The sequence below is a fragment of the Sparus aurata genome, chromosome 20 (assembly GCF_900880675.1).
Source record: "Sparus aurata chromosome 20, fSpaAur1.1, whole genome shotgun sequence".
NCBI classification, from domain to species: Eukaryota; Metazoa; Chordata; class Actinopteri; order Spariformes; family Sparidae; genus Sparus; species Sparus aurata.
In genome coordinates, this window is record NC_044206.1 from 1750635 (window position 1) to 1766726 (window position 16092).

The 16092-nt window shown below is 41.8% G+C and overlaps 1 protein-coding gene across 1 annotated transcript in view; it reads right to left on the minus strand.

Moving 5' to 3' along the window:
- Positions 1 to 7041: 7041 nt before the first annotated feature.
- The window catches only part of LOC115571845 (receptor expression-enhancing protein 3-like), a 45586-nt gene continuing 36535 nt past the window's right edge, over positions 7042 to 16092 (minus strand). The window contains exons 3-5 of the mRNA XM_030401482.1: positions 10097 to 10173; positions 7688 to 7808; positions 7042 to 7574 (exon numbers count right to left, since the gene is read on the minus strand). Of these exons, the coding sequence (XP_030257342.1) occupies positions 7275 to 7574; positions 7688 to 7808; positions 10097 to 10173 (498 nt within the window). The 3' untranslated portion in view covers positions 7042 to 7274. The remainder of the gene's footprint in view (positions 7575 to 7687; positions 7809 to 10096; positions 10174 to 16092) is intronic.

A 16092-nucleotide genomic window follows, 5' to 3' on the forward strand; every position in this document is an offset into this window, starting at 1 on the left:
TGAAAGAGGTCAGCCGGAGGTGGCTCTATTACCACTAGTTGAAATGGGTGAAGCACCACCTATCGTACCGGGGTATGACATGCTCCGGCCAATAATTCGATTTTCTCACCGGCATGTATACTCGGACAATTGGAGTTGTCTGATTGAGTAGCATAGTCGAACTATGGCTGTAATCCGACTAAGCTGTGCATGTAAATGTACTGAGAGAGAGACCGAGAGACATAGCTTGAAGCATTGATTAATGACTTGCTTAACATAAGCAGCGAGGAGGTTTTTTTTACAAACACTGGTGTCACTACAAACACATGTCCACTCCAGAGGTACGGCCAACAGTGTCCTAGTTCACACAGTCACAGCCTCCTCCTCTCCTCTGTTTCATAAACACACACCTCATCTTTTCTGAAGGGCCTCAATGTTCTACCTCCTTTAAAATGGAGCATAGACTGTGGCAACAATTAAGTCCCACAAAAGCTCATTGAGTTAAAGAGTAACAGTGGCCCAAAGTAGTGAGCTAGAACAGCATACTGTTGAGCCAGGGGACATTAGTAATAAGAGAGAAGAAATGTAATTTCCTGTTGTTTGGCATTTTTTAGGGTACAGGGACTATTTTTTCCTAAGACTTCCTATTGGCTCATGACTGAGTTCACATCCAGAGTGGTTTCTATGTCATGGTCCAGTTTTTAAGTATTGTGCTTATGCATATGCACACATCAAGCATGGTCCTGACAGACACACTGGAATATCCATCCCACTAGTTATTTGTAAAGTTGGGAAGTTACAAGTTTAAGCTCATCCATTTTTGACAATTTGTCATCATATGTATGAAGATGTGGCCTTTCATAAGAATTGACACAAGTTTAAAGGGCCGTCATTAAATTACTTAGTATAAATATATTAATGCAAAATAATTGCAGATTTTTCTATATCTTCCATGTCATGTGACCCAGTGATCAAAGAAAGCTTGGACTGACATTTTTTAGGTCAATCTAGCACATTGGCTTCTTTTGTTTTTCTGCTCAGTGTCTGGAGCCAACCCACATATTGGCTCCTAACTGAGTTCCAGTGGCGGCTGGTGACTGAAAAAATTGGGGAGGACAGGAGAAAAACCAGTCCATGGTGTCATGTTATTTTATACAAGTCAACTACTTATCCCTACTTTCTTATATTCAATGAAAATCACAATCGCCCAAAACAACTGTGTTGCTGCTCTGTATTGTGTCCCGGTCGTGCCGCTAACGTTATGTCCTCCAGCAGGACGAACGAAATGAAAACTATGAATCATCTTTCTGACTGCTTCTCTCTGATTTCTCCGAACAGTTTTTTTCTTTCAGAAATTTGCTTATATTTCCTTTGAACCCGATTCCAATATCGCTGAAAACTCCATATTTCTTGTCTGAGCATGGCTGGCAGTGAAAGCTGTAAAATACATGGAAGTATTTTTTGTTTACGGTTGTATAAATGTGAGAATGAAATTTGGGAACTGTTATTGGACCAACCTGCTGTCAATCTTGTATTCTGGTTGCTGATTGGTAAGGGAGGACGTCCTCCCTTAGCGCGTCATTTTACATGTCTTAGCCAATCATAGATCAGCATGAAAAAATCCTAAATGCATTGAGTGAGGGGAAGGAGATCCCTCCCACGGAGGACAGAAGCCCTCCGTCCTCCTCTAGCCCCCACCTTCCTGCTCCCTGCTCCTCTCACAGACTGCTCTGTCTCCTCCGTCTGCAGCTGTCGCTGTTGAACCGTTTTAAGTGGATTTTCTTCCAAAGAAGAAACTTTTTTTTATGATATAATATATATATAAAATTCTATAAATGATACTGAGATTTGGTAATGATTTATTTCAACCAGTTACTCTTTCTTAAAAAAAAAAATTGATCTTCCTCTTGCCTCTGCCTCTATGGACGAGCCTCCTCTGCTGAGTTCATCCGGAGTGGTATCTATGTCATGGTCCGGTTTTTAAGTATTGTGCTTCAAGCATGGTCCTGACAGATACACTGAAATATCCATCCTACCAGTTATTTGTAAAGTTGGGAAGTTACAAGTTTAAGCTCATCCATTTTTGACATTTTGTCATCATACGTATGAAGACGTGGCCTTTCAGAAGAATTGACACAAGATGACTAATAGCCAACAAAATCAAAGAAAACTTGGACTGACATTTTTTAGGTTAATCAAGCACACTGGCTTCTTTCGTTTCCTGCTCAGTGTCTGGAGCCAACCCACATGATCCAACCCTTTTATCTTGATTTTCTTCATTCAGATTTAGCTCAACACATGATAACAGTGACTCAAGAATCCAGTAACGTCTGTGAAGATAAATAACATCTATGCTGAATGGCTTCTGCTGTGAATATGGATCTATTCCCACTGCCTGGGACTACCTCAGTGCAGTGAAGCTTTAGACAGGAGATCAACAGGGATTATCTGATACACTCAAGGTATTCATGCAATGCTGATGAAACCAGTTAACACACATTTCATCTATATTCACTCTGCAGTGAGTTGGAGTTGAGGAAAAAAAAGGTGCTTTAGAAATATACTCACAGTGTATATGTTTACATGAGCAGTGTTTCAGCTACCATCTCATCTCCAAATTGTGATTTAATTCAGGCTTCATATATCATTTTATGCAACTCTCCTGAATTCATTCACGGTCCATTAACACTGTTTCTGTCTGTGTTCTCTTTGAGTGAGGAATACATGCATCAGAATACACAACATTTGGTGGCTCAGCGGATCACAAAAAGGAAGAAGCCTCACTCAACTGGACAAGAACTTGTTCTTCCAGTGGCAGAGGAAATGTGTGAAGCTAATTAACTTAAAGTTGTACCGCTTTCAAATGACACCATGAGAGGGAGAATTGAAGAACTATCGGCTAGTAGTCAGAGCTACTGAATAGACTGCGGTCATGTGAGCAATTTTCTATTCACCTAGACGAATCAACAGACATTTCTAGTGCACCTCAAATGATTGTTTTGGTGAGCTATCCCTGGGAATGAGACATTCTGGAGGACTTTCTGTTCTTCAAGGAGGTGCCAGGTAGGACAACAGGTGAGGAAATATTCAGACTTCTGGATGCTTTCATGACTGAAGCAAGACTGAGTTGGGAAAAATGTGTGGCCGTTTGTACGGATGGCGCAGCGCTGATGACCGTCTGAAAAAGGGTAGTTACTGTGCGGATAAAGTCAATCTGAGGATTATGGCTACTCACTGTATGCTACACTAGCAAACATTCTGTTTTGAACACAGCTGTGACTGCAGTTAATTTTGTGAAGCACTGCAAACACGTTTGTTTGGACAACTTTGCCGGGATATGGATGCTGGACATGATGCACTGCTATATCACTTTAGGTGTGATGGCTCTCTCGTGGTTACGTTTTGAAGCAGGTGTTTGAGTTATGCAGAGAAATGGCAGATCTTATGAGAGAGGAAAAACCCAACATTGCCTGGTTTTGCAACTGTTATGTTTTCCAGTTTCCTGCCAATAATTTCAATAAGGGGCAACAAGTTCATTATGTTATGGTCAAACCACTTAAATAAGCTTTTCACTGGTTTTAAAATTAACGGGGTTCATTAGGACTATGCCAGTCTTATACAGTCAAGCTTACACAGGTAGGGAAAACATGTCTGGTTAGAGCAGGGGTTCTTAACCTTTTCGACCTTAAGGCCCAATTTTTTCAGTGCAGAGTGGCCCGGGGCCCATTAAATATTAACACTGTATATGCAGCGGGGAAGCTAGTTTGCAAGCGTAGCATGTAAAACTACATGTAGTTCAGCCTGGCTGTAGTTTTAACAAACTGCATTTCTACTCCTGGAGAAATGTGGTTTGTAAAACTACTGCTAAAAAAAGTAGCCTTAGCAACTACTTATACTCATTATACTAATTTAAATCAGCGTTAAATAAATCAACATATGATGTATATGAAACAAAATATAACAGCCTACAAAAAATTCACATACAAATATGCCTCTCAACTCAAGTTTTATTTTTTAAAGAACAAAAGCTGACATTTTTGGTCAACATCACAGGAACTTCAGAGGCACTAACACTTTGGCACTAGAACTAGATGTCACATGAGCAGTCTCTCAAAGTTTTTATCAGACAGCCGGATCAGTTTGGCGCTATACACATCTTTACCAACACTAAAAAGCCGCTCACATGCTGCACTGGCTGGGACACCAGTGTTGAACTTCTTCAAAGAAAAATAAAATAAAATGTATATTATATAGATTCTCTCTCTCTCTCTCTCTCTCTCTCTCTCTCTCTCTCTCTCTCTCTCTCTCTCTCTCTCTCTCTCTCTCTCTCTCTCTCTCTCTCTCTCTCTCTCTCTCTCTCTCTCTCTTCTCTCTCTCTCTCTCTCTCTCTCTCTCTCTCTCTATATATATATATATATATATATATGTATATATGTATATATACATATACATATACATATACATATGTATGAAAACTCGTCTTATTTGCCAAAATTGTAGTTAGTACATTGAGTGGTTAAACTACTAAAAATTACCCAAAAAGTACTTGAATTACTTGATGCAGCACAAAATATGAATGTAGTTTAACTACCAGCAAGTTACAGCAAATTGTAGTTAAGCTGTGTAGTTCAACTACATGTAGTTTAAGTCTCCCCAACACTGCATATAGGTTTAATTGATCTCACTCTTGGTTTGATTTGTATTCAATAATAAGTAAAATCCACTTACAGTTTAACATGGTAATACATTAATAAAGTTGAATAAATAATACAATTACGTGATTATACGTGATAACCACAAAGATTTTTAATGAACTTCTGTCAACATATTGTGGGCATGGGCAGAAGAAAGTTTCACAGAACAGTTTCTTAATTTTAAAAAGGGTCCTGAATCATCAACGCAGTAACATACAGTGACCACAGTTTAACTCACCAGTTTACCAGTTTAAGGCTGGTATGTAACACTGTTACTGTGATGATAAATGACTTAAATATTGAATCTGTGTCTATAATAACCACACCCTGACATGTAAATGTGACATCTGTCTTGATTCATTTAATTTAACTTAAAATATGGACAACTGACTGCATAATATATCAATCAGAAACAGAAATGATTTACAGCAGCTGTGGTCCCCTTTAAACGCTGGGTGGAGGTGTATATTTGGGTAAATAACCGCCAATGCAGAGCCTAATTTATTTTGAAAAAACATCAAGGAAGAAGACGTGACCACTGACACTGCACGTTTTTCTTCTTCGCCTTTTTCACGTGTTGTGCCCAGAAGGATGCCAGAGAATTCACAGAGAAGCTGGCCAAGTTTGTGACATTTTCATCCCGGAGTTTTGTGAGAAGGGAATTAAACGCCTGTCCCAAATAAACGCCTGGTCTGTTAAGTGATTGAAACAAATAAACGGGCTATTATTTGGTATTTTACGTTTGTTCCCGCATCATCAGCACGAGCTGAACAATAAATCTAATACAGCAAGAAAGGCGGGACTTAAGGCAGAACAGCCAATCATCAGCCGGTCAGTCCCAAAGCCGGTGTCATGTTTGTTTGAAGCAGCAACAGGAGAGGGAGGGGGAGAGGAGGCAGCTGCAGCGAGCGCAGACACAGAGCGGCCAGAGAAACTGAGCGACTGTAGTGAGGCGTTAGTGCAAAACTGCGGATAAACGGCAGAAAAAGTTAGGGTGTTGAACCCTCTCACCGGGAAAAGTGTGGGTGTTGAAACACTGACACCTCCCACGGGTGTGAGTCGCACCGTGCGACGCCCCTGGCTACAGGTGAGCAGCAAGCTGAATGTCTTCTGTTCTTCTGTGAGCTTCTTAAACAACTTACTGACGCATTACCGCCACCGTGTGGTCGGAAGCTGCATTGTAACTGAGCGTCTCATGGATAACTTTTCTGTGGTGTCTTCAGTTGATAACCTATGCAGTCCCGTGGCCCTCGCGGCCCACAGGTGCAAAACTGAAAGTTTTTGGCGGCCCTCTAGGTGGCGCTTGCGGCCCAAGCTTGGGCCGCGGCCCTATGGTTAAGAATCACTGGGTTAGAGCACCAGGAGATCTAAAGGTAGCCATTAACAGTATCTTTATGTTGACATTCCCTTTTCAGTGTTTTACATTCTCTTGTGATAGATGGACATAAGCTACCTCATAAACTGTTGATTTTTCAGGTTGATGCCAATAGAAACAAGCAGTAGTAAAGGTTTGTAATATCCGTATTTATAGTAATTTGAAAATATGTCATCCTTATAAGGCTTGAATGGCCCTACCATGTAAATATTTGTTCCTTTCCTCCAGAATGTGTTTATTTTTCAATTGTTGGTTTTATATAATCCCTCAAAGCGCTTTAGCCATGGAACTTGAAAAATTAACTATGTTCATTAGGACTTTCTAAAAGCTTTAAGATCTGTTTCTTGAAAATTAGAAATGCTGTGAGGTCAAAATGTAATCTGAATAGAAATGACCATGTGTTTGACAGTATAAAAATGGTATAACATTTATTTATTCAAATTTAATTTGTTTAAAGTGAAACTCTCGCCAAAAACCAACCAAGGCTTTATTTGTGATTGAATATGAGTCTAACCTTCATGTACAAGCATAATTAAGACGAAAGAGGCACTTGTTTTCGGGCAAGCTAAATTTCAATGGAGTGCAGGGGCACTCATACGCTAGCATCAAAATCGCTATTTTTAAAACAGCAAGAAGGCTCGACACAACATGAAACTTTGCTCGTAGTATCACCAGGGTCTCTACACATGAACACGAGCATTGATAACATTGTTTGTGTACACAGGGTTTACTAAAAAGAAGGTTTTTGAACAACTCACGTTAGTAGATGCATCTCCGGCGCCGCTGTATGGCAGACAAAAGTGCCGATCCTCGAGTGCCACTTAATAGGAAGGCTGGAGGAGAGGTCCACCATTACTCTCCTGCCTGTTAGGTCGCACTCGGGGATCGACACTTTTTGTTTTTGCTTGCCCGAAAACAAAACTACAGTAAATCGTAAAATTGCCTCTTTCGTAATTATGCTTTTACACAAAGATTTGACTCATATTCAATTACAAATAAAGCCTTGGTTGCTTTTTGGCGAGAGTTTCATTTGAAGTTAATTTTATGAATCTCGCCTTAAGTATTCAGGTTGAAAAGTTCAAAATATAAATAATTCCTACGGCATCTAGGAGTACAAATGCTTGGCATGAGGATTATAAGGGGGTCCTTGGCAAGTTAAGTTTGAGAACCCCAGCTTTACTGTACAAAACAGGTAGGGGGCACCGTTGTATCCAAGCAAAGTGAGTTCATGCTGTCTTACAAAGGTGGATAGAAAAGTCCCTTTGGAAATATTTATCCTCCTTGCGAAAGCCGAAGATGTAAGAAGAGGGAACAGGACATAAATACAGATATGAAATAAAGCTGACAAAAGAAATGAAATAGAAGAATACAGAACAGAATGTTGGTTTTTTGTATAAGCCAGAGACACTTGCCTTGACAGCTGCAGAGACAGCAGCGGTGGCTGCGATGCTCAGTCCTTGTTTCCCAAAGTTGACCATGGTCTCATAGCTTCTCTCTTTGGCCTGCACGATATACTCATCTATTTCCTACAGAGAGACATCAAAGACACTTTGTTAGAATGTTTAATCACGTAAAAAAGACACAACTATAATAAGGGATATGTGTACACAGGCAGACCTGGATGGATGTATGATCTTACCTTCTCTCTGGAAGACAGCAGAGGGTGCAGACACTTCCTGTAAATAAGACTTGCTCCTCTAGTGTAGGGGGAGAGCAGCCAGATCACGATAGCTACTTTCAGCTCATAGTACAAAGGAAACCTGGACACACACACACACACACACACACACAGTCATTAAATATGGTAGTCAATGAGGAGCATTAATATTCTGAGCTTGAAAAATTCCATCCACAAAAATCAATTTATCACCTTTTGTGTGTGTTGAGGAAAAAATGCATGCATGTACAGGCTCCAGACTGTGACCAAATGGTCACATTTTGCGACCAAAATTTGAGACTGTGCGATTAAATTATATATATATATATATATATATATATATATATATATATATATATATATATATATATATATATATATATATATATATATATATATATATATATATATACATACACACATATATACATATATATATACATATATATATATATATACATATACTAGGGGTGGGACGATACAGGTAACTCACGAGATTCGATACTGTGACGATATTTGGCCCACGATAATGATAATATCACGATACACGATATCTGCAATATTTGATATATTGCAAGAAATTTCATCAACGATATATCACGATATGTGACTGAAAAAGAAAAAAATACCCATAAGGAAAACGTCTTATGCATCTATTGCATTTATTTTATTTTATTTTCTATAAATGTAATATGCCTTGATGTGTCCAGGCTCTTCAGAGAGTTTTGGGATAGGGAGGCAATTGTATTGGGGTGATAGACACACCTCATTTTGTGTTTTCCACGTAATGGTCTCACTGTGTACAGTGTGCCTTACATATTGGGGCAAATACCAAAAAACTAAAAGACAACCCTTTTCAATGTGGCATCAATTTCAACATTCTGTGGGTATAAAAAGCTGGTATTGTCAGTAAGTCATTCCAAGTTCATCATTCAAACAGCCATGAACACACGACGTCACTTAACGGACGAGCAGCGCCACCTGGCCATAGCTCGCCTTCGGGTCGGTGGCAGGCAGTCAGATGTTGCTCGTGAACTTGGTGTGTCTCAAAGTGTCATAAGCAGACTTGCATCAAGACACAGAACTACTGGCAGAGTTCGTGACAGACCCAGGAGTGGAGCCCCACGAGTGACAGACCGCAACGATGACCAGTACCTAAGGAACTATGCACTCAGACATCATTATACAACTGCCACACAGCTACAGGCCCAGTTACGAAATGTGAGGGGCACTAGGGTTTCCAGACAAACCATTCGAAACCGACTCCACCGCTTTGACTTGAATGCCAGATGACCGTTGCAGGTGACTCCACTGACACCAAGATACCGCCGTGAACGTTTGCAGTGGGCACAAGACCATGTGACCTGGACAATGCAGCAGTGGTCTACCGTCCTGTTCACTGATGAGTTTCGGGTCACCTTGCACAGAAATGATGGTCGTCAGCGTTGCTTGAGAAGGCGAGGTGAGCGATACGCCGAGGTCAACATGGTCGCCAGGGTTCCCTTTGGTGGAGGAGGTGCAACAGTCTGGGCAGGCATCACCAGTCATCGCAAAACAGATTTGGCTATTGTAGATGGCTCAGTCACTGCACGTTCTTACCTCAGAGACATCATAGAACCCATCATCATCCCCCAATTCCGCCAGCACACCCCCAACTTTCTGTTCATGGATGATAATGCTCCACCACATCGTGCCAGAATTGTCACAGCTCGACTAAAGGAAGTCGGAGTGCCTCATATGGTATGGCCAGCAATGTCCCCTGACCTGAACCCCATAGAGCATGTCTGGGACCAGCTGAAGCAGAGACTGGATGATCGTACCCCACCCCCACGTGACCTAGCAGAATTGCATGTAGCACTTGTGGAGGAGTGGAACGCATTGCCTCAGAACAACATCATGAGGCTAGTGAGGAGCATGAGACGTCGCTGTCAAGCTGTCATTGCGGCAAATGGTGGAAACACCCGCTACTGACATTGTCAATTTTTGTTATTTGGGGCTATCCTTGTTATTGTCTAAATTTTTGGGGTAATAAATATTAAACTAATGAAAATGGTGTTTCTTCTCATTCATTATTAGTAAAATCAAAGGGAACCTTTACTTATTTCATTAAAATTCAGACCAAATAGGAAAAGCACTCATGTAAATAACAAAATCCCTAACTTATTGTGAGTAGTGTATATACTGTTTATACATATAGACATGTTTGACAGTGTGGATCCTGTTGTTTTGTCACAGTCTGTGGATAATGTTAGTTCACTTTAAGAAAAGTGCAGTTTTGTCTTGCTTCTATCCTGGAAAAACGGTTGCTTCATGTTTGTAGTAAAATCTTTCATGTTGAGCAGAGAAAGTAATTCCTCTGTAAAATTCTGCTAATGTATTTGGGTTACTCACCATGCTAGTGTTAAGTCAGTGATGGTCTCCACCACTGTGTAGAGGGCAAACACAATCCAGTACATCATCCATCGTACCTACACAAACAGAAAGAACACTCAACAATAGAGCCTACAAGGGCTGCATAGTGCCTACAGAATGAACACACCGGTTTCAGCGGACTACACATAGTGACTGATACCAAACAACATTTGAAGTCATTTAGAAACAGTGTCACCGTTCCATAATCTGGTCACCAGAGAGCACTGACAGGTTAATCTTTACACTGTAAAATTCCCCACTAAGCATGTATCTTTGTCAGAACCCCTTAAACCAATACATCTAAGGCACCTATATCAAGACTGTTAGATTACATTCTGTGTTTACAATAAAAAAAAGTACCAATAGATTTATGAATACTGAATTCTACCCAGCAGTCTTTTGTGTCAATTTTGTGTTGATTGAGAAGAGAGTTGTTTCAATGCCTTCTAGTAAACCTGTTCTGAATTGATCAAATGCATGAAAATGATCATTATGGGCAGTACTTAATAACTTTAATAATCACATTTTAGCCCCTTTCATACTTGTTAAGGCAGCAGAGTCAGAGAATTTGGGGCTTACTTGATATTCTTCTCTATTCTCTATCCTTTACTGTATCTCTTTCCCTCTGAGACCAGTAGTAATGAAGGGCAAACAGAGGTTTAGGATTTTTCTCTCTTTGCTTTTATGCTTTCTGCTGTCCTCTCTGCTCTCTTGCTCCCTCCATCCCTCTTTACGGGCTTTCCAGGCTCTTCTGACTGTATTTCCATATCAAAGCCAGCAGTAGACAGTGGCAAGCGGGCAGACAGTCACATGGCAGGCTGAGGTATTAGCCAGACAAGGCCACTGCCACATGACTGAATACACACTGACACTAGTGAAATGTGTGTGCGTGTGTATGCATGTGTAGGAATAAGAGTAAAGTCTGCGTTTGAAACCAGACAGAATAAAAAAAAAACACGTCGTTTATCACAAGCACAAACTCAAAAAACGGAATTACAAACACATACACGTCTGCAGTCACTGAACATACACACACACACACACACACACACACACACACACACACATACACACACACTATCTCTGCTGCCTGCACCATTACTGCTGGACTGGTTAATTGGTGACCTCATGGTGAACTCCCTTTACACTCTGTCTCTCTCTAACACACACACGCATGCATGCACGCACGGACGCATGCACGCACGCACACACACAGGAGTGTTAAATGTAAAGGAGGGAGAGAGTGAAACACAGAGTCAGTGGGGTGTAGAGGACATTTAATTTATATGTTTCAATTTACTTCTGCCTCCACTGCTTCTGTCTTTCCTCCTGCTTTCATCTTCCACGTCACTCCCTTCTCTCTCTCTCCATCTCTTACAGCATCTGCCCCCCCACCCCACCCCATCTCATCAGTAGTGTGGACATTAAGATGTGACCTCAGTGAAATATACAGCAGCAATTTTGCCTTCCTGAGGCAATAGCAGACATTTACTGGCCCTGTCTATGAATAACTGCCTTCCGTTAAAAGAGAAGAGAGGAAAAAAAACTGACATCAGCGCTTTACAGCCACTGGGCCAACTGGTAATGCTAAGCTTAGTAGACAGAGCATGAAGACAGAGCTGGGCAGCAGTAGAGACTGACCAATAGCATACCTAGACCCAGTAGGCGATATGAGGAGGGATGCCTTACTCCTTGTTATCAAAATTACCGGAAAGCATCCCCCTTGTTAACCCTTTACTGGGCAAGGAACTATGGTTGCTTCCGCGGACATCCAGAATGGCGTTGTTATGAGGCCCAGTGAGGTCGGAGAACCATGTGACGTCTCTCAGCCAATTAGCAAAGATTATGCAACATCACAGATAGTGACATCACGCCATCGGACCAATCAGCAGCGGCCATGAGTATTTCTAACTTCCCTCTTTCAGGTCCGCCTCTTTCCCCTACTCCCTGACAGACAGTCGTAACATCAAAACTAACCATGGTAAGTTGATAAAACTCACACATTATATGTTTGAATACCTGTGCTAAATGTTTATAGGTGTTGTTTGTTTAGGATTAGTGACATTTTTGAACATACGCCCTCTTCCTGAAAACTAGTGCAAGTGACAAAATGTCCATTTTAGACATACGCCCGATGTGTGAGCCGTACTTAATGTCTTTTTTTTTTTTTTTTTTTTTTTACTCATCATGCATTATAACGTAGGATGATAGTACTCAATTGTTTATTGGATGTTGCCACAGGTTTGTAGTGATGTAATGAGAATTTTTAGCCATTTATAGAAATCTTAGCTGTAAATAATTAAATATGTGTGCTTTTGGTCAGTTTTATCACCTTGTAACAGTGTGTTATGATATTTAGATGGCATGGTGTTTATTTTTACTGAAATCCTTACTGCTAAAATGCATTTAGTTATTCACTATATGTGTGATTTTTCATTGAATTATAAGAAAATAGTGGTAACATCATTACTTATAATGCTACTTTTTACTTATTATTTTGTATTTACAATTTATATGTCAACACTATTTGTTTTAAGTAGATCTACACTTCACTGTTATTGTTTTACTTCACAATTAACTTAACGTGGGCACAATATTGTCTCAAAAACTCTATTTTCTTCAGTGTCTGTCTGCTTGGGTCTTTTCTGGAAAGAGGGAAGCTGTTGTGCAAGCTGACCCGCCATCAGTGATGATGAGGGCTCTGAGGAGGTAGACAACGATGTGGCAGACCTGGGGCCTCATTTATAAAACTGTGCGTAGGATTGACGTCAAAAGGTTGCGTACGCACGAAACACAGAAAGTGCCTAAGCACAAAAATATCCTGATTTATAAAACAGTGCCCACGCACGTCCTACGCCAATTTCCCTTTATAAATCACAATCTACTCTAAATGTGGCGCACCTGTGTGCGGGTCATACCACGCCCATAGTCGCCTATGAATATTCAGAGAAACACCCCTAATTAATATTCATTCATGACTGAAAGCATGCCGAAAGCAGAGAGAAAGGCAAAGAAGCGCAATTTCACCCAGTGTGAGGTGGAAGTTCTTGCCGAAGTGAAAAAAAAAAAGTGATCAGTCATAAAAGTGGAAGCAAAAAAGCACCTGGCGTCACACAGGCAGAGCGTCTGTGCCACGGGCGGGGGAACGGGCCAACCGGAGCTCACCCCGCAGGATGAAAAACTGGCGGGGATCATCAGGGAATCCCTCCTGAGTGACGTGGTGATGGAGGTGGAGGAGGACACTGGTGCCGGCCCAATTCATTCTCACTCGGTGCTCTTATAGCAACATGAGTGCAGTTAGTGGCCCCGATTACATTTGGGAAACCAGACATTGCTGCAAATTGCGCATTTTTATTTGCCTGTTCACCCACCGTATAAGGAAACTTTATATACTGCTAGGACAAACCAATTATACCTCCTTACACGTCTGGCATAACACGGCTAAAGGTTGGCTGGGATATCCCTGACCTGTCAGCCAATTCCCTCTGGAATGTGCCGGTTGAAACCCGAGTGTTGTGAGCACTTCAAGCGGGACTGGTGCGGCGTGGTTTCTGCGGGTGCTCCTCCTCTCTAAAGGCAGGAACACCCAACAGTTGGACGTCTGAAGCGTTTGGAGAGGCTCGGACGAGGTCGGGAGCAAATATGTTTGGTGTGTTCAGCTGCGTCGGAATCTTTCGGAGCCGCGCGGACGTTGTCGGATCCGACTGAGCATGCGAAGTCTGAGGAGGAGGGCCGTCGGACGTCTGAGCCATTGGATTCTCTGATTGGTTGTGTGCCAGCTGAATAGCCGTTCTGATTGGCGTTGTGCTAGCGAATCAGCGCGGTGTGTGGGAGGGACGGAATACTGTGTGCGCTTTGTTTTTCTATGCACTCCGTTCCGTCATTCCCCGTTTTCATGTTTTGCAGTACTGGCACAGACTAGTTGTTCTGTCCGTTCAGGACGAATTAATTCTTGTTCGTCTGGTAAAGCCTCGCTGCATGTTTAGTATGCAGCTGTTTTTATCGGAAATAGTTAAGTTTCGTTTTGATCGAAAGTAAAGAGAGTTGCGTGCATAAGGTTCTCGTTTACAACTCACAACACAAGCGCCACCCGCTTATTGCATCTCGCGCAAGCGCAGAACGTACACGCTACTGTGGCGTAGGCAGCACGTCGAAGCGGTGTGTTCAATGCATCTTTTCTGCCGAACAGGTCAGACAAGCGGCAACGGAGTGGTCGGAGAGTGGTCGGATAAGGCAGTTGGACGTCTGGGCGGTGTGTGGGGGCCTTAACGCTGGGTCCATCAGCAACTCATCACTGTTGGCCAGTGGATCTTGCTGGTCTCTGAAGTTCCGCTCCCTCCGCATCCTTCCGTTTGCCACATCCTCCAACAGTGCCAAAGCAGCCATTGTGCGCTATACCGCATTGTGAATACATGCCTTTATATACCCATCTATTAGGTAATATCTGCTACACATGTGAGAACAATCTAATTGATTAACATGACAAGATAATTATAGTCTTTATTTGTATGGCAACAAAACACAGTTACAAAGTGTTTTATGCGTTATGCATTGAAAACGGAGATGAAACTAAATTGTCTATATGATATAGGATATTAATATATTAAACTGCATTCATATTAGTGTAAACGTAATTTGCCCTACTGTTGTCTTACAATTGTTCTAAATCATATGTTTCCCGTGTGCACTCCAGGGAGTATGTTTGTTTATTCATTGTAGAAATATTTTTTTTGAATACATTTTCACAGTTTCTCCCGTTTCTTTCTTCTGCCATCAGTGGCGCAGTTTCTCCTTACCCCAGTTATGTGCGTACGCATGGGTCAGAGTTTGCGTGGAGGACCGCACATTTTCCCGTCAAGTTCTCTTTTTATAAATCCCACGATGTGCGTAGAGAGTGGCGTACGTCTTCTTTTGTGCGTACGCAATGTTTATAAATGAGGCCCTTGGACTTTATCCTACCCACCCACAACCTGGACACTCCAGGCCCAAGTGATATTGACCCCAATTGTATATATTGATATTGACGAGGCGGTGGTTTGTGTGGCCTGCAGATGGGGTGGTCAAGGAGAGGTGGACGACCACGGCCAGCGCCATAAGCCAACAGGCCCACCAAAAAATACTGCTTTATTGACTACCATGAGTCAGCTGCATAAATGATTGGACTGGAGAGCACTTTGATCAATGTTATATTTGTTGGCCATGATCAGTGCCTGCGCACAGTGGAGTCAAGCCACGGCTGCTTTGCGTTCCAGATGCTTGGTCTATTTTTGAGATTAAGATCAGCCGATAAATCGGTCAGGCTCTACTATTTTGCACAATATTCATTGTTCGTCCTCAAGAAATTAAAATGTAAAAAAAATTCCAAGGGGGTCATGTGGGTCATATACACTATATTGCCAAAAGTATTTACTCACCTGCCTTGACTCACATATGAACTTAAGTGACATCCCATTCTTAATCCATACGGATTCCCTTTGCAGCTAAAACAGCTTCAACTCTCCTGGGAAGGCTTTCCACAAGGTTTAGGAGTGTGTTTATGGGAATTTTTGACCATTCTTACAGAAGGGCATTTGTGAGGTCACACACTGATGTTGGGCGGGAAGGCCTGGCTCAAGTTCATCCACACCAAACTCTCATCCATGTCTTTATGGACCTTGCTTTGTGCACTGGTGCACAGTCATGTTGGAACAAGAAGGGGCCATCCCAAAACTGTTCCCACGAAGTTGGCAGCATGGAATTGTCCAATATCTCTTGGTATGCTGAAGCATTTAGAGTTCCTTTCACTGGAACTAAGGGGCTATGCCCAGCTCCTGAAAAACAACCCAAAACCATAATCACCCCTCCACCAAACTTCCCACTTGGCACGTGGCATGTCGTCAGACAAGTACCATTCTCCTGGCAACCGCCAAACACACTCGTCCATCAGATTGCCAGATGGAGGAGCACAATTCTTCACTCCAGAGAACGTCTCCACT